Source organism: Marmota flaviventris, chromosome 7, assembly GCF_047511675.1.
Source record: "Marmota flaviventris isolate mMarFla1 chromosome 7, mMarFla1.hap1, whole genome shotgun sequence".
NCBI classification, from domain to species: Eukaryota; Metazoa; Chordata; class Mammalia; order Rodentia; family Sciuridae; genus Marmota; species Marmota flaviventris.
In genome coordinates this window covers 54,866,852-54,893,214 of record NC_092504.1, presented here as the reverse complement: position 1 = coordinate 54,893,214, position 26,363 = coordinate 54,866,852, and the positions used below count along the sequence as shown (strand labels likewise).

Here is a 26,363-nt window from a genome sequence, read left to right as displayed (position 1 = left end):
ATCTGTGCTTTTGCTTTTAAGGCATCATTGTTAATGAGCCTGCACTTACCCCTGCCTATTCTGCCTATAACTATTGAGAATCATTATCATGTAAATTGCAGAAGTTTGTTACGAAGACAATGAATTATTTGTAGAATACAATCTTTCTTTATTTAGCTGTAGATAAACATATACTTTTAGTTTATTTATTTTTTATTTTTATGTGGTGCTGAGGATCAAACCCAGTGCCTCACAGATGTTAGGCAAGCACTCTACCACTGAACTACAACCCCAGCCCCCTAAGACATTCATTTTAAACAACAACAATTTTTTTTTGCTTTAATAATCTTTAAGTAAAACTGCAACACTATTCTTACATGCTATTTTTATTTTCCTTGATTGTGGCAGATGTACACAGTAGAGATTTAATAATGAAGGAATCTGTATTAGATGGCATGAATTGAATTTTTGAACTTGTTAAAAATCTGTGTTTAGTTCTCCATTTGACTTACCTAGGTCTGATGGTGTCCTTTGCTTCTCTTCACTTTGCAGATGCTCTTAATAATTGTGAGTACTCTACTGATGGAAAATAATGCATCACAAATAATTTAAATGATTTTTTCCTAATTTATAAAGTAATGGCTCTGTTATATAATACAACTAAATGACTCATTCTTTTATAATAAAAAAATAACTGTCATGAAATTTTAAACCATAAATCCCATTCAAATATTAGTTGTACAGCTTTAAACATAGCATTCAACAAAAAGGAAAATAAAATTATGACTGTTACTAACCACACATCCTGGATTTTCCATAACCTTTCATTTCAGACATTTTCTATTCTTTTCCTCAAATATATGCAAGAAATTTTAAAACAGGTAGCCAGCATTTTCATTCAAAAGACAGAACTACACTAACAAGTCTTAGAATTAATCTCAATCAAAATATCACTGTTGGCATTAAAATATTAAATATTGTTCATTTACAGCACTCTGTCAAAAAATTCATATCAATTTTCTGAAATGTTCAATTGAATAAACTGTTCATTTGAATGCTTATCTGAAATGTTCATTTGAATGCATCTTCATAAACTTTATTAGAAAATGTAGTAATTTTACTCTAAGTGTCTCACATTTATCTCATATTACCTGTCTTATCACAAATGATAAGACAGTTGCCCAGGTGTCATCTGAAGTATAATCACATGCCACTTGTTAAAACTTAAATGAACAAATAAGAAATATATATCTAAGGTTAAGATTGTAGGTGATTGCTCAAAGTAGCTGTCCTATAATGTTTCAATGTAGGAGTAGTCACTTTTCTTGTGATATTAATTCAGCAAACTAATAATCTACTGATACATAATGTTTAATAAGGCCATTATAGTGATTATATACTTTTATAAAATGTGTAAAATATTTAATGAATATAGTGACAGAACATGATTGTGTGTGTGTGTGTGTGTGTGTGTACATATGAAGAAACTCCTAGGTAATACCTTGGGATATTTACTGCCTAAGCAGAAATCAAAGAAAAGCTAGACAATTCTTTCATGCAAAATCCTACTTTGTCCTGACTCTAAATCAACATATTATAAAGTAGAAATTGATACTAAAGAAGTTAAGGAATATTTTCCAGGTTATAATAGCAAAGTAACAAAGAACAGGATAGAAACTTTCTTTAGTTCTGATCGTCAACCCTTAATCTCTAATATAATTGGCAAAAAGTAGCACAAATGGGAAAGTGAAAGTGATTTAAAAATGAAGTTCTGGAAACATAAAGGGTGGTTGAGTGTATGCTGGAAAGAAAGACTTGTGAATGTCTTGCACGGGTGAGGGGTGAGTGAAATGCATCATCCTGTTTTGTCTGCTTTGATCCTTGTGGATTTTCAGTGCACTCAGCCTGGTTCATAAAGTTACAGCTCTTCAGGAAACATTCAAGATGATACCAAGAATAGTAATATGCCTCCCAGATGTATGGGCAGAGTTCTGACTCCTTGTTCTGTGTTTATTTCCTAGCTAAATTTTTTATTATTTTATGACCACATGAAGTTATTTGCAGGGTGTATATTAAGCCAACTATGTCTCTTATAATACTGTACTACAGGCAGGTGATGTGAAATTAATCCTAAACTCATTTCTTCATTTCTTAAAAACATAAACAAATCTTAATCCTGGATCTCAAGACACTTAGTATAAATTTTGGAAAGGTCTTCTTTGGACTCATACATTCATAAGAAGAGTAACTACACACACACACACACACACACTCAGAGTCATGCAGAAGCTGCTGGTATAGAAACTTGAAAACTTGCATATGCTGACTTGAAAATGTGGGTGACTTGATCAGAAAAATAATCCAAATATACTCAAAATATAAACAACAACTAGGAAAAAAATCCCAATCTGAGGAAAAACTATCATTGATTTGCCTTGAGTTAAATATAATAACAAAAATTGCATTTCCAGGTTCAAGGCTTCTTTCTACTTTACACTCCTTTTTTTCTGCTCTTTAAAATATTTAGACCATCCATTCATTATTAGTAGGTTATCTACTGAGGGTCTTATATAAAAATATGCAAAAATCATGGGGTGAAAAATATGCATGATGATAATTAAAAGTTTATGTAACTAAAATTTAGAGCCCTTTTCCTCACCAACGCAGATACAACCAGCAAACATGCATTACCATTGCTTTAAATTTGCCTTAAGAATATAATTTCAAAAAAGCACTAAGAAATAGTTCCTTTCTTACAAAAATTTTTCTATTATAAAAGAAATAACAAAAACTAAAATTTCTCCTTAATATCAGACTCTCATTGCATGTAACAGTCTATGAAAAAAAATAAAAGGAAAATGGCAACTTGGGGAGATATTCCATTAACAGAAGAAAAAATATAAATGTCTTTTATGTACACATGGCTATCACAATAACGTATATGTTTCAGTAGTAAAACAAGAATGGACTGATAGCAGCTTTCTCGATACCCCCTGAAAATTAATATTAGAATAATATAATTCAATCCAGCTTGGATGTAACTAAAAAAAGCCACCTAAAACAATTTGATGAAAAAAAATTTTAAGATCATACACCACCACAAATTCGCCTTTATCAAATATTGATCACTGTGATGGATAAAGGTATGTTGATATTCCGCTGATGTGAATTTAAATTAGTACAGATTTCTCCAAGTATATTTCACTTGGTTTAATAATTTTGCTTTTAAAAATTATTCCAAATTAACAAATAATTTTTTATAATAATAGCAAAATTCAGCTTAAAATCAGTGTGTATATTACAATACATTATTTTTTGGTTATAAAAGAGTATGTAAAGAAATTTTGGAAAAAGTATTCTAAATATCCCCAAATAATTATGAATAAATTGGCAATGTCTTTTAAAAACAAAACACCCTTGAAATTTTTTTCTTAAGAATCTGTAAATAAAATTGCTGATATAAAAGACATTTCAGGGCTTTCTGACTTCCCTGTGCCTTACCTAAGTTTAATTACTTGGCAATGGCTTGGTGCTTGTCATTGTAGCTAAATCTATGTTGAATGCCATTAACCAAAGAATTCCTTTCAGCAACTGAATTAAAAGGAAACTTATAGGTACCTGAAGTAGTGGAAGACAAGAGTATATTTCTTGGCCCCAAATTTCCCCCCTTCACACACACTACTAACTTCTACTTTACTCCTTCTCTGTTTATATGAGTCAGTTAACACTAAAAAAAAAAAAAAAAAAAAAAAAAAAAAAAAAAGTTGAGAGGTTATGGAAATAATTAGGGTGACAAAGAGCACCATGGGATCTCTGTTTCTGTTCTCCAAATAAACAAATAAATATTCATCTTTAGTGTATATTCAGTACACTTGATCTCTCCAGCATATTGGAAACTCATGTTTCTTTTAGATGAAAACATAACGTACAGCACAAACACTTTTCATTATGATTGAAATTATTACAAGACACTCTTAGTAGTGAGGCAAAACATTTTGATCCACTGACCCTTCATGTGCTTTCCAGCTGAGTTTCTCTCAGACCCTTTGTATCCTGTGGGGGAATTCAAATCTAATCAAACTTGGCCTGAGCTGACTTCTAGTCACCACCCTCCTCCATTTCCTTTCCCAGGCTTCCTGGTTCTGCCAGCTGTGGAGACAGCAGGGCTCTGGTGTGGGGTGTCTGTGTGTGTGTGTGTGTGTGTGTGTGTGTGTGTGTGTAGTTCAAACTCTTCACATTGTAACTGCATGTGGAGTCGCTGACTGCTATCACTGACTGCTGTGTTGGATCTGTCCTTAGACTTGTTTATCTTTCTAGTGTTACAGCTGAAGTCTCCAGGGCCACCACTGACTCCAAGGACTCATCACAGTAAGTACCACTGACTGAAAACAAAACTGAACAAGGAAATTAAATTGTAAGGTAAAATTTCCTTTTTGATCTGTTTTCTTAAAGATTCTGTCCTACATTTACAGAGCATTGTGCCCATTAGAACAATTTCTGTTTTTATCAGTTTCATAATTTGAACATCTTTCTCGTGATTCTTATTTTTCCCATGGGATATGCAGTACTACTGTTTATGCTATGTAAAATCTCTCAAGCTTTTAATATTCACTTTTATTTTTTCTGGGTTCACTGGGATACTTCCATAGTGTTGCCAGGATTGGGGATCTTCTTTTGACACTTCAAGGTACTTTCAGATAAAGAAATCCTATCCAAGTCCTCAATTTTCTTCTCCCATCTTCCCTTCACATACATGCACACATGTGTGAACACACGCATACACACAGACATACCACTTTAAAGCACATTCCAGAATACAGAATATGCTTTATTCTATGTTAATTTTGGGAGCTGGAATTGGATATGGATCTAATAGAGTTGAATTTTGTTAGAATTAAATGAGTGGAAATAAGTGTCTTTTTATAAAGAATTATTTATATTTAATGGCCATGATTCAGTTTCTTCTAAGAGCAGTATTGTTTTTCATTTCCTCTTTTAATCCATTAATCTTTAAGTCAATCTTAGACATTTTAATTTTCAGCCTATAGCTTAAGTTGAACAGGAAGACTTTATATGTCATATAGAATATATTTTACAACCACAAAAATTGCCTGCCACTTTCCTGTAGGTTTAAAATGTTTTTACAACATAATTTTTATATTTTAGTGAAAACCATCCTCCTGCACATCTGGTCAATGACACTAGTCATTTTAGGTTTTCCAGCTCCCTGCCCTCTGTGTGGCTCTTTCCCTATAATTCTGAACTCTTCATCAGCCACTGGTCAGGGTGAGCAATGCTAACTCATGTCTAATCCCCTGGAGCTTCCTGAATTGGCCACACCCACATCCCAGATGTGACTGGTATGTGTCAGAACTGGCCTCCTCGCTGTGTTTTGTCACTCATTCCATCTTTCTCTGGCAACATTTTTCTAACATGAACAGCTTGAACTTTTAATCAGAGAGGAATTGCTCTGTTGAAGAAAAATGCCATTACAAGTTGTGAACACCCTTATTTGAATGAGATAGACTCGAGACAATGATAGACTCTGGGTTGGGCCCATAGTCTGTGCAGAATGATCAAGTTAACAGAACTAAAGTCCATTCATGGGTTGTCACCCTTTCTCTGTCTTTGAGCAGACACTCCAAAGCTCTGGTTATTTAGCTGTCTACAAAATGAAAGATTCATCTTCAGAGTGGATAAAAATTAGGGAGAAAAAATGCATGTTGACAAAAATCAAGGCAATGTATTTTCTAGGAAATATTGAATTCATTGTGATAAACCATTTATACACACCCTACACTGTCAGAGAGTAAGTTAAAGGTGGTTTAAAGTCTCCTCTAAAGTTTTAAGAGAATAGAGATTATCTGAAGATCTTATTAAAATTTAAATTCTGGTTCTAGATTGGGACCTGGGACTCCACAGTTATAACAAACTCAGATGGGACCAATAGCACATGGTGCTTACATGTGGACTGTAGTGAATAATAATTGTTAATTAATGTGATAAATATAAAGCAACGGTACCAAATAAAAATGAAAAATTGAAGAAATAATGGCAAAAATCACTCAAATTTAATAGAAACCATAAGCTCACAATTCCATGAAGCTCAGTATAGCTAAAGTTTATACTTGTGTACACACACACACATACACACAAATAAACATATCAAGAAACACCATAATTCAGTTGTGCAAAACCAGTGATAAGGAAAACAATCTTAGAAGCAAATAGAGAAAACACATGCATTACCTACAGAGCAAGGGTAAGAATGATAATAGACTTTCTGAAAGGAAAAGTGAGGTACAACATACAAGCTAATGATCAGTAAGAGATTTGTTCTGCTCTAAATCCAGATTTTTAGTATATTTCTGTGAAATATGATTTTAATTGAAAATAAGATGTGTAGTTCTATATCTTTCCGAAGTTTCTGTTAAAGACCTTTGTTCTGCTTGTCACTGAGCCAGTTGCTGCTGTTGCAATTTGTGACCTTATGCTCACAAAAATGCTCTTTGTATTTAGATCTTTGTGTACTCAGTGTGTTAAAGGCCAATTTTATTTTCTGTTATATTGCATTTTCTCCAGGATGACATTTCTCACTCAGATTCCGATGTCTATTCTCTTAATTTCTCCATGATTTAACTGTTAGTAGGAAGTGTACTAAGTATATATATGTACGACTCACGACAAAAATGATTTCCCCAAGTGATGTCCTGCGAAAAAATCTGAAGATGGTCCATGGCTGCCCCATGGTTTATGCTTTTGCACACAACTGGGAAAGGATTGAACAGTTCTGCAGCAGGCCAGATGACATTGTGATAGCCACTTACCCCAAATCAGGTGAGCTCTGCAGCCTGACTGATGCAGGTCTGACTTCAATTTTTGTTTTCTGGAATCAACTTCTCTATAAAATTATCATCCTAAGTAAAGTTAACATTCCTATCCATTAGTGCCACCATCTATTTCCAGTGTATTAAATGGACATTGTCATATAGAAATGGAAACCAGGATTAAGTTTCTAATAAAATGTAGTAAGAGCACAAGCTTCTACTTTTACTCCCTGGAATTAAGTGCTGATTATAAAAATGTTGCTTTTTCCCCACAGGTACCACTTGGATTAGTGAAATCTTGGACATGGTTCTAAATGATGGAGATGTTGAAAAATGTAAGCGAGATGTTATTACTGCTAAAGTTCCCATGCTGGAAATGGCTGTTCCTGGAATGAGAATGTCAGGTAAATTTAAGTCACCTGGTGATTATAATTTTGTAATATTACAAAAATTATATGTATTATTATATCTGTAATGGCCCATTTCAAGAATCAAGTAGATTTGGTAGCAAGAAATGAAAGTTTGCAAGCCATATGATAAGTGAGGCATAAAGAAAAACTTGTTTAGTCCATTTCATATCCAGGTATGATACCAAAGATGATATTATTTGATTGAAGTAAATAACTGAAAATTTGGTTAATAATATAAACAACACTTCTTATGTTTTATTGACTTTTATTGTGTAGAATTTGGCAGACTAGAGCAAAAACTCTAAATTTAAGACATTTCTATAATTACATCAATAAGCAAAGAAGTTCCATCCCTGTTTTAGGTAGAGAATTTATTATTTATAAAATTAATTTTTCATTTCAAAAATATTTATTGAGTATTTCTAAAGTACTTCATTTTGCTGTTAATCAGATACAAAATGAATATTAATTATATATTCTATTCCTGGGAAGCTTACAATAATACTGTGATATTTAAAAAGTCAATACATTAACAATATATCCATATTATTAGTCTTACAAAGTATCAGATGTTAGGAAATGGAAAGATAGGAGAGTTTCCTTTAGGTTAGATGTTAGGGGCAGCTACTGGGAATTAAGACTCAAAGCCATGCACACAGTCAGAAAAAGCACATTCCAGGAAGGTAAAGCCTTAGGCATGAGGTCCTTGATGCAGAAAAGACTCTGGTGTAGGACATGGACTAAAACATGACCAACAAAAGAGGGGAAAGGGGCATGTAAAGCAAACAGAGATTAAGCAAAGACAAATTATGTAAGGCTTGTGATTCTTAATGCATTATTCAATTTTATTCTAAACATAGTGCAAAAGACACAAAAGTGTTTTAAGCAAGGAAGAACTTATAGAGCTTTGTTATTTTTATTATTTAAAATGCAGTGATTCCACTGGCTGCTGAGGGGATGGAACTGAGGATTCAAGACAAGACATATGTTGTTCTTATCGTACTGATGAACTGTGTAAGAAATGTAAGGGAAATAAAAGAATCAAGGATGATTCCAAGAGTTTTATTTTGAAAAACCAAGTGGACTATGGAATCATTTACTATTATGGGAAATATTTGGAGAGGAATACATCTGGATGTAAGACTATTAATAATTCAACTTTGAAATGGTTGGTTTGAGATGACACTGGAAATTTTAAATGATGAATTAAAATTATAGTATTTGGAATTTGCTGAAATATATGCATTAGGGCACTCTCAGGATTATTGGGCATGGGAAGCCATGCTAATGCCCAGGGAAAGCCAGAGAAAAAACTTGAGAAGGGCAGAACTCTGTGAAAACCACCAAGATGTGGAGGCTTGGTACAGGGATAGGAGTTGTCAAAAGACAAGAAATAGTCATTTACCTAAGAGGCAATGAAAGAGCATGGTGTCCTACAGACATGAGAGAAAGGTAGCTGAAGGGAAGCTTGGCTCTCTCAAGTGCTGTTGGAAACCAGAGATAAGAAGATGGATGGTGGTAAACCTGCTTATGAATGTCAAGAGCAGAATCCAAATCCTCTCCCATAAATGACGTATCCCTCAGCAGACAGGCTGGACTGATTAATTCCATAGGCAAACAGAGATCAACTGGGAAGGTGTCAGTCCTTGGTGTGGTTGTCTGTAGGCTGAAGATAAACTGCTGAAGGATTTGGAACTGAAGGATTATGCTGGGGAAGTAACCAAAATGATTTCCCAAGTATGGTAAGACTTCAAATTCATAGGAAAGTATAAAATGAAACAGTGATTGAGCCAAATAATCTGAGACAAGTGATGAAGGGTCATTGGTATGAAGCAATGTTAGGATCTGAGGCAAGCTGGGTAGAGCTGCCAGAGAGGGAATAGTTGTTCCACCAGGAAATGAAGGTAAACTCTGGCCCACAGATTTACTCTGCATCCTGAATGGGGATACTTGTGATACTTCTTAACAATCATATTTATGGATATAAATGGCTCATTTAAAGAGACTCATATGGTGAAATGATGATACAACAGAGAAGGGAAAGCAATTGTTCAGGAACACTCAGGGAAGAACCTGGAAAAACAGATATTGGAAAAACTTCATAAAAGAAACAGATAAATTCATGGACATTCAGAAGTAGTGAATTATGGATATTACAATTTTTCATTTCTCTATGCTAAGGAAATTGACAATAGCTACCAGATTAGAAGTATAATAAATCACCAATTGAGGTTTTTTTCCCTTAATTTTTAACTTTATTTAATTAATTAATTTATTTTTATGTGGTGCTGAGGATCAAATCCAGGGCCTCTAGGCAAGTGCTCTGCCACTGAGCCACAACCCCAGCCCACTGGTTGAGTTTTATAGATCTATAATTAATTGGTTTTCCAATAAAATACAAGAAACTCAATTAAATTGAAAATTCAGAGAACTGACTATTATTGCATGGGAGATATTTATTCTAAAAAGTATCTTTTTTATCTGAAATTAAAATTTAACTAGGCATTTTGCTTCTGCCAATCCTATTTTTATTGATGTAAGAAGGTTCTTATTGATGCTAATCATGTGCTGTTCTCTCTGCTGTACTGGACATCACTTGGTGAAGGAAATAAGTATCTACCTACTTTGCTGGAGTCTCGATTGTATTGTGTGTGTTTGGAGTGAGGATGGGAAGTGGGTATGGGAATAAACAGTAAACAAGGAAGTAAACAAACACAAATATGTGTCATATGGAACATTTGAAGAGTGTTATAATGATAACTGAGAGACTTAACATATATAATAAATTATTGCAAACAACAGAAACCATTATTATTTTCAATGGGTAAATTAGATACAGTTTTTTTGTGTGTAGAACTTCCTATGCAGAATGTGGCAAGATTATGTAGGATGAACAAGTAATTTACATGTTAGATTGAATATAAGTAATATTGTGTAAAACAATAAAAGGATGCATAGGACTTTAAGATATACTGTATGAGAAACCTGAAGAAGGAGATATGATAAATCTTTAAATTACTAAAGGGGGAATTACAATTCCTCAATTTGAAGAAGGGGGAAATGAAACATAGAGATATTTTAAAAATATCTCACAATGAATAAAAGATAGTCAGGATTTTAACACAGGAAGGATAGTCTCAAGTTATAAACTCTTAATTATTACACAATACTACCTCTTGGAATATAGAGAAATGCCTGTAATTGGCACAACATTTAGCTACATGATATGCTACTCAAAAGCCTCTTGAAAAATTGGCTGGGAAGATAAGGAAATGCAGGCTCCTTGGAGACTCTAATATTTCTAAATACCAAACTAAAATTCCCCAGGTATAGAACAATTAGAGAAGAATCCATCACCTCGTCTCATCAAGACACATCTACCAATTGACCTCCTTCCTAAGTCTTTCTGGGAGAACAATTGCAAGGTATTCTCTTGACTGCAAGCTGATTTTAGAGTGTGACCCTGTCTCTTTATCCATTCACATAGTCAGAAAATGGCCAGTTGTTTAATTGACTTGTGACCATGAGCACTGAGCTACATGAGGAATTGTTTCAATTAAAAAAAAAAATTAGTGTAAGCTTTCATACCTAACATATCTAAATTTGAGTAGCAACATAATCCTAACCTCAAGACAGTGTTATTACTTTTATTCCTCTGCTGTCCCTAGATATTATGGTCTTCTACAAAAACTTAACATGAGAGTGCTAGTTCTTATTTGTATGGTAAAATTTTTCAGTGAACACTTATTTGTGTCTGCATATTTGCTTTGGGGTAAGTTTTAAATTTCAAATTCAATTCTTCAATAGCTATAGTGTTATTAAGATTATTAATTTCATTTTACCTGATTTTGCTAGTTTGTGAATGTGAGGTAATTTTCCAAGCTGTTGAATTTATGAATGAAAAATTATTCACATAATACATACCCACCTCATTCTTATAGTGGTTTTAGGATGTGTTATGATATCCACCATTTTGTTTTTGATCTTGGTTGTTTGTATCTTGTCTCTTTTAACTTTGTTGTTCTTGCTAGAAGTTTATCAATTTTATTAATTTAATTTTTAAAAATCCAGATTTTTGTTTCTATTACATTTTTACTTTTATTTTCATGGATTTGTGCTCTTATCTTTATTATTGCTCTCCTGCTTACTTTGAGTTTAATTACTCTTTTTTTCCTAATTTTTTAGGTAAGAATGTAGATTATTAATTTGGTGTCTTTCATTTATTTCTAGAGTAGAATTTAGTGTAATAATTTTCTTCTCAGAATTACTTTGGTTCCATTCCACAAATTTTGATATGTTTTACTTTAATTTTTATTCAATACTATGAATCTTTTTATTTCATTTGAAATTTATTCTTTTGCTGTAGGATTATTTCAAAGTATGTTGTTTAATTTCCAAGTGTTTAAGTATTTTCGTGTTGCCTTTTTGTTATTGCTTTCTAGCTTGATTCCGTTTTCATCAAAAACCATACATTATATAATTTTATTCTGTAAAATATATTTTATCTTGGTCTAACTTTGTGAAAAATCCATGGACACTTGAGAAGAATGCATTTTTCCTTGTTAGTTGGGATGGTCTATAGATTTTCGTTAGACCCTGTTGTCTGATAATATTATTCAGTTCTTTATCCTTTCTTGTTTTCTACTGGTTGATGGTTCGGTCAGCTAGTGAGGGTGGACTATAAACACCAAAACTAAAACTTTTGACTTGTCTATTGCTGATTTTAGCTTTACCAGGTTTTGCTGCATGTATTTTGAAGCAATATTGTTTTGGGGCAATAGGATTGCATTCTTTCCTTAGTGGGTTAATCCTTTTGTCATTATGCAATGTCCTTTCTTGTCCCCAGTAATTTTTTGAACTGAATTTATTTTGTCTCATATTCATACAGTCACTCCTAGTTTTTACTAATGAATATTTGCCTTAGATTTCTTTTTCCATCCACTTTCAACTTATTGTCACTTTGAAGTGAGTTTCTTGTAAACATCATGTGATTTAATCCTGTTTTTTAAAATGTACTCCGCCATACTTATACCATTTACATTTAAAACGCTTATTTTTTTGGTATATAATTTATGTATATTTTTATTTTTTAATTCATTATTTATTTATTTATTGCTCAAGACAATACAATGATCATGACATATCATACATTTGATTCAAATAGGGTATGAATTCTCATTTTTCCACGTGTACAGATTGCAGGATCACATTGGTTATACATCCATGTGTATACATACAGCAATCCTAGTGTCAGTTGTATTCTGCTGCCCTCCCTATCCCTGCCTCCCCTCCTTATTGAGATTTTAAAACTGAAATCCATCATGTTTTTTCCTCTGCGTTTTGTTGTTTGTCATACCATTGTTTCTATTTTTTTTCATTTCTTTGTTTACCAGAACCATTTACCAGAATTATTTTAAAAAGAGTTTCATATTGACTTGTTTATAATGTTTTTGAGTTTTTTTGTTATTGTTTTTGCTTTTAGATATATTTTTTCTTAGTGACTGCTCTAGATATCACTAAAATATATAAATATATATAACTTATCACAGACTCTTGTGATAAGTTGTCAATATTTTTCTCCTTCAAAGAAAATATAGATATCTTCAATTTTATTTCCTCCCCATATGTTAAACATAATGGTCTAAAGTGTTTCCTGGACATGAATAAAGTGCCTCATCACATGCTGGTGCAACTTTGCTTCAATTATAAAATATAAAGAAGAAACTCACTAAGTCAAAGATATTCTTTTATGTTACCTCTCTTTTACCCATTTTCTTGCTTTTTCTTTTTGAAGATTTAATTATTCTATGATTATTTTCTTTTTTTCTCCAGAGGTCCCATCAGCCATTTCTTAAGATAGATCTGCAAGTAGTAGTTTTTTCCCCCTTTTATTTGAGAATATCTTTATTTCCCTTCCTGCCTAAAGTACAGTTTTAACTGCATATAGATTTGGAGTTGACAATATTTTGCTTTCTGTACTTGAAAAGTATTATGCCACTTCTTTGGCTTCCATGATTTTTGGTTGATAAACTCATTGCCATTCAAATCAATGGTGTTTAGTATGCAGTGTTGCATCTCGCCGGCTGGTTTTTAAGATTTTTATTTGTCCTTATATTTCAGAAGTTTATTTACAAATTTGTCTTGGTCTTATTGTGGGCTGATTGCTCAGAAAACACTCTCATTTAGAATTTTGTCCAAATTAGAGTCTTTTATGTAGCCAGATGGGACTGCTCCCTGCAGGACCCAAATTGTCTCTGCAAGGAACTGCATCAGGTCCCAGTTCTGTGGGGTTTATAAGGGGAAAAAAACATACCCTAGGAAATGTAGGTGCAGTCAAGCAAGCAGGATACAAGGGCGGAGACAGCAGTTAGCAGAGCAAAACAGACAACACATCCTGGGTTTGAGCACATTTGTGGGCATATGAAGTACAGAAAAACAATTTTTAACATCTTAGAAACAGTTTAACATTATTTATTCTATAACACTTATTACATAATCCTATCGTCCTACTTATTAATTAATATTTCATAACCTATAATCTATAACTTGTAATCTGTAATCTATATTGATTAAGCTCAGACCATAACAGTCTGACTTTATTTGGGTTTCTCCTTTTTGAAGTTCTTTTGGCTTTTTGGATCTGTAGATTTATTTTTTTAAATATGCATGAGTGTTAGCATTTTGTTTCTGTGATCAAAATACCTGACAAGAGCAACCTAGAAGAAGAAAAGTTTATTTTAGGCTCATGGTTTCAGAAGTTTGGTCCTTGGTGGACTGACTCTAGTACTTTGGGCCCAAGGAGAGAAGTAGAACTTCATGGAGGAAAGGCATGGTGGAGGAACCCTGCTCTGTTCATGGTGGCCATGAGAGAGAGAGAGAGAGAGGAACCACAGAGAAATCGAACCCTTCCAACTCATACTTCCAGTGACCCACTTCTTTCAACTATGCCCCACCTATCTACAGTTACCACCCAGTTAGTCCATTCAAAGTAAGATTCATTTCAGCTCTCACAAGCCAATCATTTTACCTCTGGGTATTTCTGCATTAACACAGGAGCTTTTGGGGGACCCCTCATATACAAACCATAATAATATGGATGGTTTTATTAATTAATTCTCCAAATCATTGTTCAGAAACTTTTTTTTATTCTTTCTCCTATCATTCTAGTATTCTGAATATAAGATCATGAAATCTTTTGTTATTGTCTCACAGATCCCCAAGGTACTTTTTCATTTCTGTTTAGTCTTTTTTCTCTCTGTCTCATACATCTGGTAAATTCTATTGATATATCTTCAGGCATGCTGATTTTATTCTCTATTACAGCTATAGTACTATTAAGTCCATTTATTAAGCTTTTTATTTCAGTTATTGTATATTTTAGATCTATAATTCCCATGTATATAAAACTTTTCATGTATAAAATGATTCTTTCTTATGTTTTTATTTGTTTCAAGAAAAATTTTAATTGAATCTTGAAGCTTCTTTATGAAGTTGTTTTAGAATATTGGCCAGATAAGTCAAAATTTAATACATATTAGTATTGGTGTCTTAATACATATTAGTATTGGTGTCTTTTGTCTTTTCACATTTAAATTATTATTTTCCTAGTTTGGGGTAAGACAAATGATTTTTATTTGGATCCTATATATTTTCATTATGTTTTGGGGATTATTTTAGTAGTTATTTATCCGGTTGAGGTTTAGCATATAAATTTTTACTGTATTTTGGGAACTTTGTTCCTATAGGAGTTTATTTTCACGAGTCCCTGCAATGTTTTTCTTGTGTTGACATTCTGGGTTTGTTGGTGATCTTGCTTTGTCCCTGCTCATGCTATATGCAGAGGCGTATGGTACCCCCTTGGACCTGCTAGTGCTGACCGACTTTTTGAAAGGAGGACAGAGCCTTCATGGCTGGGTCTCCTTGTGCCACCTGGTGGAGGGCATGCAGAAACAGAGCTCTGCTGTTGTTTCTGCTGTGGTACATGGAACTACCCATGAGGGCCCCAGCTGTGGAACAGAAGCTATGAAAGCCCAGGGTGTCACTGCCATTACTGGCAATGGGTCAGGTCATGTAGATGGGCCCCAGGTGTAGAATAGAGTTTGGGATTTTCCAGTATGTCTCTTTTGGGCTTATATTTCCTGATCCTTTGTCTAGGATCAGGTTTTTCTGGATATTGTTTTATTTGGTTTATGCTTGCTAATAGTTCCAGGTCACAAACCTCCTTGTTGCCCAATTCACAGCATACAAGAGATTAAAAAACAACAACAACAAAAAAAAAAAAAAAAAAAAAAAAACACACACACACACACACAGAGGGAGCTTACTATATTGATATCCTCAAGTTAGGAGGTGACTATTTGGTATAGTTTCAGTGTTCCTATATCACTGTCTGTTGAAAAATTTCTAGGGTTTTAGTGATCTTTAGAGGAGAAAAGCAAGGGCAAGTGGATCTGTGTCTTCCAGTTTCTAAACTGATACCCCTATAAACTGAATTTAATGCCTGTCCTTGCTTTCCACTGCAGTCATCTTTTTCAACTGTCATGTGCTTCCAGGTACTTAAGTGGTAGAGTTTAGGGCCCCAAAGTCTCACAATTTGTTATTTTCAAATTGGTTGGTATTCTTTGTGCTCCCTAAAGATGTCATGGTTTCTTTGTAGACCACAGAGTAAAGGGAGCCAGAAACTAACAAGGTTTTTCCAAAGCATACAGATGTCTCAGGTTCTCATTTCATACAAGCATTGCCCTACTAGAAAAAATCAATTAAACTGATTCTATATTTGAGGTGTTGATGAAGAAACATTGTGGTCCCAAAGTTTCTAGGAGAAAACCTACTCTGCCATTTTAATTACCTATAGTTTTTAAATTTTATTTTTGGTAAAAATACCTTCCATTTCATTTTCTTTTTCCTTCCTCCTGAAGATGATTTATCTTGCTCGAAATGCCAAGGATGTTGCAGTATCATTTTACCATTTTGACTTAATGAATAATTTTCAACCTTTTCCTGGAACATGGGAAGAATATCTGGAGAAATTTATGACTGGAGATGGTAAGTAGGCCTTAGCTTATAATTTATAATTTTTTAAAATTTTAAACAATACTATTAACCATTACTGTTAATGTAATGACTTTTTCATTCAAAAAAATTTTTTTTCAAGTCAGTACTTTCAAATCCAGGAGAAATGCATTCAAATTTTATTTTAGAAAATTAAATGAAATATATCTAACATTTTACTCTGACATCCAATTTATAAACTTGATATGAATCATTGGTATAATGAAAGTATTTTAGAATCCTTTCTCAGTTGCTAGAAATCCATTCTCATTCTCTGCTCACAATAAATATTGTTTAACTTGCCCAAATCACTAGTTAGATCTGTTTTAAGTTTTAAGTTTAAGCTTGAATTGTATTTATAATAGTCAGATATATGTTGTGAACAATGTGTATAAAAATAGTTTCCTTCCTTGTGAGGTCGAGTGTAATTTATTAGCAGTCATTGTATTTTTATTTGAAATGTTTCCTTTGTATTTCACATTTAAAAAAATTTAATTGCTTATACATGTAAAAATATCTAATTTTACTTTTTAAAAATTGATTTTATATTCTCAGTTCCAATGATCAACAAATTTCACAAAATGTCTTTACGATTTAACTTATTGTTCAGGAAAAATTGATTTAATAAATGCTTATGGAAACAGACTTTTTTCCCCCTGGTTTTAGTGGCCTATGGTTCATGGTTTAATCATGTGAAGGGCTGGTGGAAGAAAAAGGAAGAACATCCAATACTTTTCTTGTACTATGAAGATATGAAAGAGGTAAAAGTGGTGGATATTTATTCTGGATAACATCCCTGCCCTGTCCTAGGATATAAAGATTAATGTTTACTTTTAAAATTAATCTATCAAGTCCAAAATAATATCATTGCTTTTCTATCTCCTATATCTTCTTATCCATCTTTATACCATCATTAATAACATTCTAATTATAAAATCAATGACTTATATTCATTATTCTTGTCTCTTCATTACTATGTTTCTTTTGACCATCCTTTCTTTTCAAATTTTTCTTCTAAATTTACATTTACCCAGATTTTGCACTCATGAGTAACCTTTGGATACTGTCCACAACTCAAGTTTTTTTTTTAAATTGTTTGCTACATTTGAGCAATCATTCCATGTTCACTTTTTCCATGAATATTTATGTCACTCTCCAACATACAAATAGACAATGCAGTTTAGTAAATTCTAACTCATCACTCTCAACTTCAGCTTAACTTTCCCAAAATCTTTCTAGACACATCCACATAGGCTTAAATGCTTCCAAAGAAGTTACAAAGATAAGTTTATGTCATTAACAACTGAAAATGATCCACTTTTCATATTTTGCTCATTTTATCCTTAATATTTAATGAGTAGTTTAGGTCTTGATATCTTTGCACCTTTGAATCAATCATTCTTTCTTTCTTACTTTCTTCTTTTTCCTTTTTAGAGGTGCTTAGATTAAACCCATGGCTAAGCATGCTAGGCAAATGCTCTCTACTGAGCCCTGGAATCTACTATTTCTTAAGAGTTTATGACCAACAAAGTTGGGCATAATCAGTTAGTCTAAAAAGTGAAAATATTTTGAGTTGCCAATGTTTAATTACTTTAAAAATTAAGGAGAATACACCCAACACACTATAAATTTCCTTCAACATTTAGAGTCAACCCATAAGAAAATAATAAATGTGTATTTTTTACATTATGATAGTCATTTACACAATTTTCATTTCCTTGGATGTGTGTTTTACCCACTGATAGAATCCAAAGGAGGAAATCAAGAAGATTACTAGATTTCTAGAGAAGACCCTAAATGATGAGATCTTGGATAAGATCATCCATCACACCTCATTTGAAGTGATGAAGGACAATCCTCTGGTGAATTACACACACCTGCCCACTGCAATGTTGGATCACAGCAAATCCCCTTTCATGCGTAAAGGTAAATTCTTTGTTCATTTTAATTTTCTGTTTTACTTTCTTGTGGAGGATTATCTCTGTGACCTCTTCTGCATTACTTAGCCTCTTTAGGCTTCAGTTCTTCATCTGTAAAAATAGGACACTGATATTTACCTAGCACCAAAATTTGCTCAATTAGAGTCAACATTATTAAATGAAGCAATGTGTGAAAGCTCTTTGTAGAAAACATTAAATATCTGAAGAATATTTCTCCTGTTATTTACTATTCTGTTAAGTGAGAGTGATTTTTTGACAATTGTGATATAATTCCAAGTTTGTCATTCTTACTTCTTTAATTCTTTGTCTACATTGGTATAGGCCCCTTTCCATTCCTCAATGATATATGAATTTTACTCAGTTACAGAACTCTGTTCTTTACAGCCACCAGTTCATTTAGACAATAGTGATAAATTTACAAAGGAGATTCACCAAAAGAAAGCATTTTTTAAAAATTTTTAGCACTTTGGGAAATTGTTGCTCCCCATAGATACTATCTGAATTACAGGATACATAGGGTACAAATTTAACATCGAAGAATATAGCATTTGTTTTTGACATACAGTTTTACCTCATTTAAGAAAATTGTGTAAAAAAAATCATTTCTCAAGGAGTCGCATTTAATATTTCCTTCTTCAAAATGGATTTTTAAAGGTAGTATGTATCCTTTACCACAAAGTTTAGAAAAATACATCAAATTCATATTTTGAAAAGGACTGAACAGATGAATACAAATTGTCCATTTTTTTTTCTCCACTTCTGGAACATTATCATGCTGGTGGAGGGAGAAACAATAAATATCAGTCAAGCTCATCTGTAACAAAATCAATTATGTGAGAGCATATCAAAGACTTTCAACACGGCTGTCCTCAGCCTGACATGCCAGTCCCTGGATTATTTTTATGATGTTTGAATTGCCTATTTGTAGGAAGATATATTAATATTAAACATCAGAGTATTTTTGTACCCTCCTTCTTTCTATGACCACTGGTTACTTTGGCTAGTGTCAGGGCTGAGGTTCCTGAGCATAAAGTTGGGAACAGTAACTGGTTACTCCGTTTGATGAACACTGGTCTTGTGTGGAATAAACACATAAATATAATAGTAGTTTTTGACAGGATGGAAATCAATTATTTGTTGCTTTTCCCTATGCAAATTTTGTCCACGAGTTAAAGTTATGTAATTTCCAGGAGAGTTTTACCTCCAATCACATGAAAATAGAGGCCATCCTATGGTATCTCATAAGATGTACAAGTAGAGGAGACCAGCTCTTTATTTGGATGCTATGACTTCTCCAATTTCAACAGTAAAGTGTATGCCTGTCTAATAATGGGTCAGTTTTTGTATCTCCTCTAGTGGTGACACAGATCAAACATTTGTGGTTAGATAGATCTAAAGCATATATCCAGGCTATGCATTTGCTAAAATCTATGACATTTAATACATCAAGTCCTCCACCAAAACTATGCCTACCTCACTGACAAAATGGGGAAAATATTAACATCTATGGCTCAAGCTTTGTGGGAAGATTGTAGCAAATGAAATGAAAGCATTTAGGACATTTTCTAAACTACACATAAAGAAGTAATAAATATTATGAGTCGGGACTGTGATTGTGGCTCAGCTATAGAGTGCTCACCTAGTTTGTGGGAGGCCCTGGGTTTGCTCCTCAGCACCACATAAAAAATAAATAAATAAAATAAAGATATTGTGTCCAGTTACAACCAAAAAAGAAATAAATAAATATTATGAGTCTACATAGTTCAAGATTCATTCATTCATTCTTTCATGTATTCACTTAAAAATTCACATACAGGAAAAGCTCTTTTTGAATACCTATTTGCAGCACTATTATCTAGGCCATTTAGGGATAAATGACACAAACATTTGCTTCACAGAGCTAATGATGGGGTATAAGAATCATAAAATTGAATGCTGAAACGGGTATAGGACACAGGAGTTAGTCATGCCCAGTCTTGAAGGCTACTTCATGGAAAAATCAATGTCCTCATTTAGTGGCACAACAGACACCATAATAGGGAGGGGACAGATGATATCCAATGTCCCAAATTGCAACAAAACAAATATCTGGCCTTTAGTTAGTGTTTAGTTTATTTAAAAAATTATTACAAAGTGTTTGTGTATATTGTATAATTTATTCACAGATCAGAAGACCCCTATAATGCTTAATGTACAACTTTTTATTTCTTAAATTTGTGTTCTCTGTTTTTAATGACATCTTTGAAGATGCACTACCCCAAATATGTCTGTGTTGATCTTCATGTACATTACAAAGAGCTACTGACATCTGGTGAACATAAAATAAAGTATAATAACCAAGGAAACAACCTTGTTAGAAAGACTTTTTCACTTAGAGAACTTAGAAGTTTTATTTAAGTATCATGAATTAACATAGTTTGTAATTCAATGTGGTATAATTAATATTTTATAAAATGGTAAAAGTATTATTCCAAGAACATTTGTTGTACATTAACAGTTCATTCATTTAAAAAAATAATTTTTATAACCATCCAAGTATGAGAAATTAAATGTAAATTTATACCCCCCCCCCCATTTAATTTTTGAAAAGATGTTCAGGGATGTTATATGTGTGATTTTATTATTATTATTTTTACCAAAACTGCAAAAAAGTGCAAACCTGATGAAAACAAGTATCTTCCAAATATCATTACATTTTCACTTATAAATACTAGAAAACTATACTCATCAGCTTTCTGTTTCATAGTTTTTTGGGCTAATGAATCTTCTTTGTACATTTTCCCAAAGTAACTCAGGAAATATACTATGCCCTCACTATTGATCCAGAGGATTCAGTGATAACCCCATGACCCAGAACAGTCAGAAAAAGTAAAAGAATCTCTCTCAGGAAAAAAATTTACTTCCATGTATTTGTATAAGAAAATCAGCCTTTCTAACTTTTTAAATGTTAGACTGTATGTTTAGTTATAAGTCACATTTACAGATGAGAGAAAATGTCCAACTTTTTAAGGAAATGACATTTTAAAGTTTTCATATACAAGCAAAGTTTTTTCTTAAGGTTTCTAATCTTTCCTTTGGTACATGTTAGGTTTTTCTTCATAATGGATATATTTTTATCTTTCATATGTTTTCTTTTTTTATTTTTTAGGGATTACTGGTGACTGGAAAAATTACTTTACAGCGGCCCAGAATGAGAAATTTGATGCCCTTTATAAAAAAGAAATATCTGGAACTACACTTCAATTTCGCACAGAGATTTAAACTGTAACTTGAAGAAACAGAAGATGACCCATAGTTTTTAGAAAGAAAGCAGTTATGACTTGGCTGAGCAATCAAATGACTATAGGGAAGAAAAAGCATATTTTAAAACTTTGAATTTTTCAGCATCATTAATCAGGCTTCAGTTTGTTCCTCTGCCTCTGAGTTTCCTAATTCCCAAAGCCAAGGCCCATCATTCCTGTTTTGTAGGCTAATCCTGCCTTTTCCTAGATTAGACCAGATAAGACAGTATTTACCCTCTTCAATCTCCCTATCTTATGACTGCTGTTTGTAACCTGACACTATATTTCCTGCCTCGACTGGTTTCCTTTGATGAATTATTGACCCAGGACACTGTGTTCCACTGCTGTTTACCGGGTGTGTCAAACTCTTCCTGAAGTCATAGCTCATCTTCCTCTATTTGGATAACACAGTTCATGTTCCAGATCCTATAATTTTTTTTTTTCTGTACCTTATTTAATGTCCAGGTCTCCAAAGGGCAAAGACCTATATTGTTCTCTCTAAGGTCTTCCCTGGGGACTGAAGGTTGTCTCTTAGAGACTGTCTCTGTGAGCACCAGGACTTGCTTCCTGTGGACAGTCCTCTTCTCTTAGGAAACCCTTTTCAATTTCTATAGATCACACATTGCAGTGCTCTGGTCACTTTGATCTTTCTCCGAATAGATTTGGATTCCCTAATAGCACCCAAGATAAGGGTATAGCTGCCACTGAAAATTTCCCAGTCTGCTGTCCAAGGAAGACTAGCCTGAGTCTCACTCTGCCCTCCTGACCCAGGATCCCTCCTACCTACTATCCCACACTATGGCTACGTGCTTGGACTCTCGATAGACGTTTCCGGGAACATTCATATCTCAACTCTGGTTCTTCCATGCATGTAGCTATGCCTCTATCCATGTGCAGCAAAAACTTTTATCTGAAGTTCATATCAGCATGTGCCAAATTAAATCCAAAGCCACAGTTCTTAAACTGAAGCTCATTAGAGTGCTCTGGGCTGGGCCTTTCCATGTTCCAGGAGTTGGAACTTCAAATGCATTTTAGACTCCCTGAGGCATAATACAAATATCAGTGGGTTGCAGTTTTGCAAATATACACTCTCAGTCTGGAATAGTTGAGACACTCCTTCACCCTGTAACTACACTCCTTTTCAATCCCAGCAGAAGAATAATGTAGTACTAAATGCAAATCCCCCAGAAATGATTGCCTCTGATTCTGGAAATATTTGCTTCTATACATTTACAGTGTATATTATAAATTATTTTAGGATAAGCAACTTGTGTTCATGCTCTTTAGAAACATATTTTGAAGGAGTTAATTCTATAAGTCTACGCATGTTATGAATACCAGCTATGTAGAATATTGTTTTTAAGAAGGAAGTAAAGTAAGCCAATCATGTGTCTATTTATTTGTTATCTTTACTAACAATGAGTAAATGTTGCCTGAATACATATGGGCTTCTGCTACTATAGTCTGTTACTGGGGAAAAAAATCTGAACTAGACTTTAATCTTTGTGATGGGTTGGCTGCACTAACTAATTTCACTAGCAGAATATAATAATTCCTACTTTCCCTAGTTTTCCTCTTTGGAATAAGTTTCTCACTGGACTTGATTCAACAGCAACAACAAAATACTGTAAGATTAAACTATTCTCCAGATATTTTTCTGTGCATTGAATGAAAAGTACAAAAAATTAGATTTTCCTTTACTCTTTTGTGGGTTATTGCCTCTTCTTCATTTCTTAGTCTATGATTCAAACATCCATTCAGATTCCCTCACTCTTAAGCTCACTCTCAGCACTATACAGTGAGACTCCTACTAGATTTTAGTTTCAGAAGTGCTTTATATCTTTTGAAACCCTACAAAAAATTGCCACCAAATTAATTTTTCTAAAACAATGTTTTCATCTCTATTTCTTATTCAGTTTCCAAATAAGACACAGTTACATTGACCTCATTCTAATGTTTTTTTTTTTTTTTTATTTTGTTTTTTTTTTTCCCCTGACTGATGTACCATGACATAAGGACAGTAAGGACAAATGTCTAGCAATGTTTTCCTTATTCCCTCATCCATGACAAGTCTCATTCATCAGGTCAAGGGTTGTTTTTCAAGAAGTCAACAAAGCCAAGTGAAGTGGTGCAGGAATAAAATATAAATAATAGGGCTGCAGATGTGGCTGAGTGGTTAAGTGCCTCCTGAGTTCAATCCATAGTAACAACAACAAGAAAAAATTCAATGAACAGCTTAAAGATTTTTTTTTCATCAGAGCACAATTAGGCCCTCACTTCCCAAAGGGAAATGATATCTATTTCATTTCACTCCACCCTGTTCTCATGAGATCTGTTCTAACTTGTCCTACCCACACCACTTAATCTCTTTTCCCATTGATCTTATGTTCTATCGAAAAAGTTAAACCCTTTGAGGATTTTGACAGTTGAGTATATGCCCCATTTCACTTTAATCAAGACAACACTCTACTCCATATTACATATTCCTTTTCATATACAGAGAAGAAGTTAATATAATCTCTTTCAAATACTTGATATTAAAGAGATGTGGGAAGCCAATTATTTTGCTAGAGTTCTTCAGACAACTGAGAAAGGCAAGAAGGAAAAAATGGGCCTAAGAATAGGTAGTTTTTAGTAAGCTACCAGCACAAATGTCTCATTTATTACTTGTGATCATTGAAAGTGTTATAAATAAAATATTTCCATGTTATTAAAACATGACTTTCAACAGCAAGCTTTTTAAGCAGCCAGCTACTTAGTACAAGCATATTGAAATGTCTTTATCCAATCTTATTGTTTTCCCAAGATCAGTTGTCACATCTGTGAATATTATTGGAGAAAATTCATGGATAAGATTTATTGCACAAAAAATGGAATTAATTTAGAAATAAAGTGTATCTCCAAATCATTAAATTTTATTATCTATTTCTGAAGATCCTATTTTGTCCCAGTGCTATGTTCTTATCTTTTTATTCCATATATTTTTCACACCACCATTCATTTTTTGTTTTTTGTCTTTCAGTGGGAGTTTGTTTCCTTTGTGTACTTATGTTGAAATCAATATCATAGATACTAGAGCAGACCTGTTAGGGATCTAGTAGTTTTAGAAATTGTTAAATTGTGCTAACAGAGTATTTATATTTCAAATGTAAATTGATATAGGTATGTGTTTTGGGGAACTTCTAATGTTGTCTTATTGACACTTTCAACACCTTTGAGTGTTTTGTGTGACTCATCATAAAATCATGAAGATTACATGTAAAAATCATGTAAAATACATGTAGAATCATGTATCCCACTGGGTGTGGTGGTGCATGCCTGTAATCCCAGTGACTGTGAAGACTGAAACAGGAGGATTTACATGTTGGAGGCTAGCCTGGACAATGTAAAGAGAACTTGTCTCTAAATACAGTGAAAAGGGCCAGTGGTGTGGCTCAGTGGTAGAGTGCCCCTGCATTCAATCCCCAGTACCATAAAAATAAACAAATTAATTTATTAATTAAAAATGCCAAGGAAATGCTTTCCAAAGTAGCTGAATATAAAGATAGCCTCAATACCAAGTTTCCCTTTATTCCTACCTGGTTTGGTGTCTGCGTAGTTGTTTCTAGAGAAGGTCTGGATAGGAAAGTTTACTTTTTTATTTACAAAATCAATGAAAATCTCCTGCAATCAAAAGGAAAATATATTTGTAATTTTCCCCCTAAGAAGGCAGATTAATTGATATAAGAATATTTTGCTAAGCTTTACAAGATGCAAATGTTACCCTGGGTTTTAATTTTTCCTCTACCATATTCATTATACCACCTCTCCACTTTTAGACAGTATTGGTAAATTATATTAAATAGGCAATCATCTTCTCTTGTTTCTCAATATTGAGTGCATGAGTACTCAGAGTAAGAGACTGAAAATGGCAAAGCAGGGAGAAACAGAATATGAAAAGGATGGAAAGAAAATCAATAATTTAATTTAATAAAAGTGACTCTTTATGTGTTTCTGGGTGTTTACGATTGTTTCTTTATAGGTTTTGTATACATCTCGTTAAATTAAAACCTAGTACTGTTATCTTTTGTGTTGGTATTATGAAAAACTTAACTTTCTTATAGTATGTCTACTATTCACTATTTGTATAAAGTTCTACTCATATCTCAATTTAAATTTTATATCTTTTAATTTCCTGTATGTATTCACTTGTACTTTGTAATATTCTTCCAAATATACATTTAAATGAACTAAAACTAAAGATAAATTATGTCTTCCTTTCCAATATTTACAAGACTAGTTACCCTCTTTGTCTAATTTTATTGTTTGTAGTTCTAAAATTATGTTTACAATTGTAATGAAGATAATTCCATTTTTGTCTTATTTTAAAATTTCATAGAAATGATTCTAAGATTTCCTTGTAAAACTGATTTATAAGTCATTTGAAGAAAATTAATTTCTCTTTTATTGAATGCACTATTTTTCAATATAGAATTGAATGTTGGATTTCATCAACTTCCTTTTCCCCATGGAATTAAATATACAAATTTATTTTTAGTCCTATTGGTATACACATTTTAGTAATGGATTTCCTGTTAATGAATACTAACTTAAATTTAATATATTTTTAACAATAGTTTTGGAATATATTATTAATAGTTGGCTTAAGGTTTGTTTTGTTTTACTTTGGGGTTTTACATTTTTGTTTGTTTTGTTTGGAGTGAAAGATGAGTGAAAGGAATTTGCTAGCATCAAGTAGGAAAAAGACAAAGGCAATGTTCTCTTCAGTTATTTATCAGTCATAGTCTAATAGATCTTATTGTATTTGACCAGTGAGAATATTATCTATTCTTGCATTCAAAATTCATAGAAAATAATAAATAAGATAAAGTTTTA

General features: G+C 33.0%; 1 protein-coding gene across 5 annotated transcripts; it reads left to right on the top strand.

Moving 5' to 3' along the window:
- The first annotated feature begins 4,128 nt into the window (after positions 1-4,128).
- LOC114104691 (sulfotransferase 1B1) lies at positions 4,129-25,480 on the top strand. Of its 5 annotated transcripts, none has more exons than XM_027950905.2 (8): positions 4,129-4,347; positions 6,683-6,816; positions 7,082-7,210; positions 10,544-10,641; positions 16,135-16,261; positions 16,934-17,028; positions 18,013-18,193; positions 21,356-25,480. In XM_027950905.2, exons 2-8 carry the CDS (start codon positions 6,708-6,710, stop codon positions 21,466-21,468), a joined length of 852 nt encoding a protein of 283 aa, XP_027806706.1. In that variant the 5' UTR covers positions 4,129-4,347; positions 6,683-6,707; the 3' UTR covers positions 21,469-25,480. The 5 variants fall into 5 exon arrangements, with proteins under 5 accessions (XP_027806706.1, XP_027806705.1, XP_071470428.1 ...); XM_027950904.2 differs by having other exon boundaries at positions 6,626-6,816; XM_071614327.1 differs by having other exon boundaries at positions 6,562-6,816.
- Positions 25,481-26,363: the final 883 nt, after the last annotated feature.

Coding starts and splice junctions, on each gene's coding strand:
- LOC114104691 (XM_027950904.2), top strand. CDS start 6,669: ATGATTTCCCCAAGTGATGTCCTGCGAAAAAATCTGAAGATGGTCCAT. Junction 6,817..7,081: donor AGCCACTTACCCCAAATCAG/GTGAGCTCTGCA, acceptor TTTTCCCCACAG/GTACCACTTGGATTAGTGAA. Junction 17,029..18,012: donor ACTATGAAGATATGAAAGAG/GTAAAAGTGGTG, acceptor ACCCACTGATAG/AATCCAAAGGAGGAAATCAA.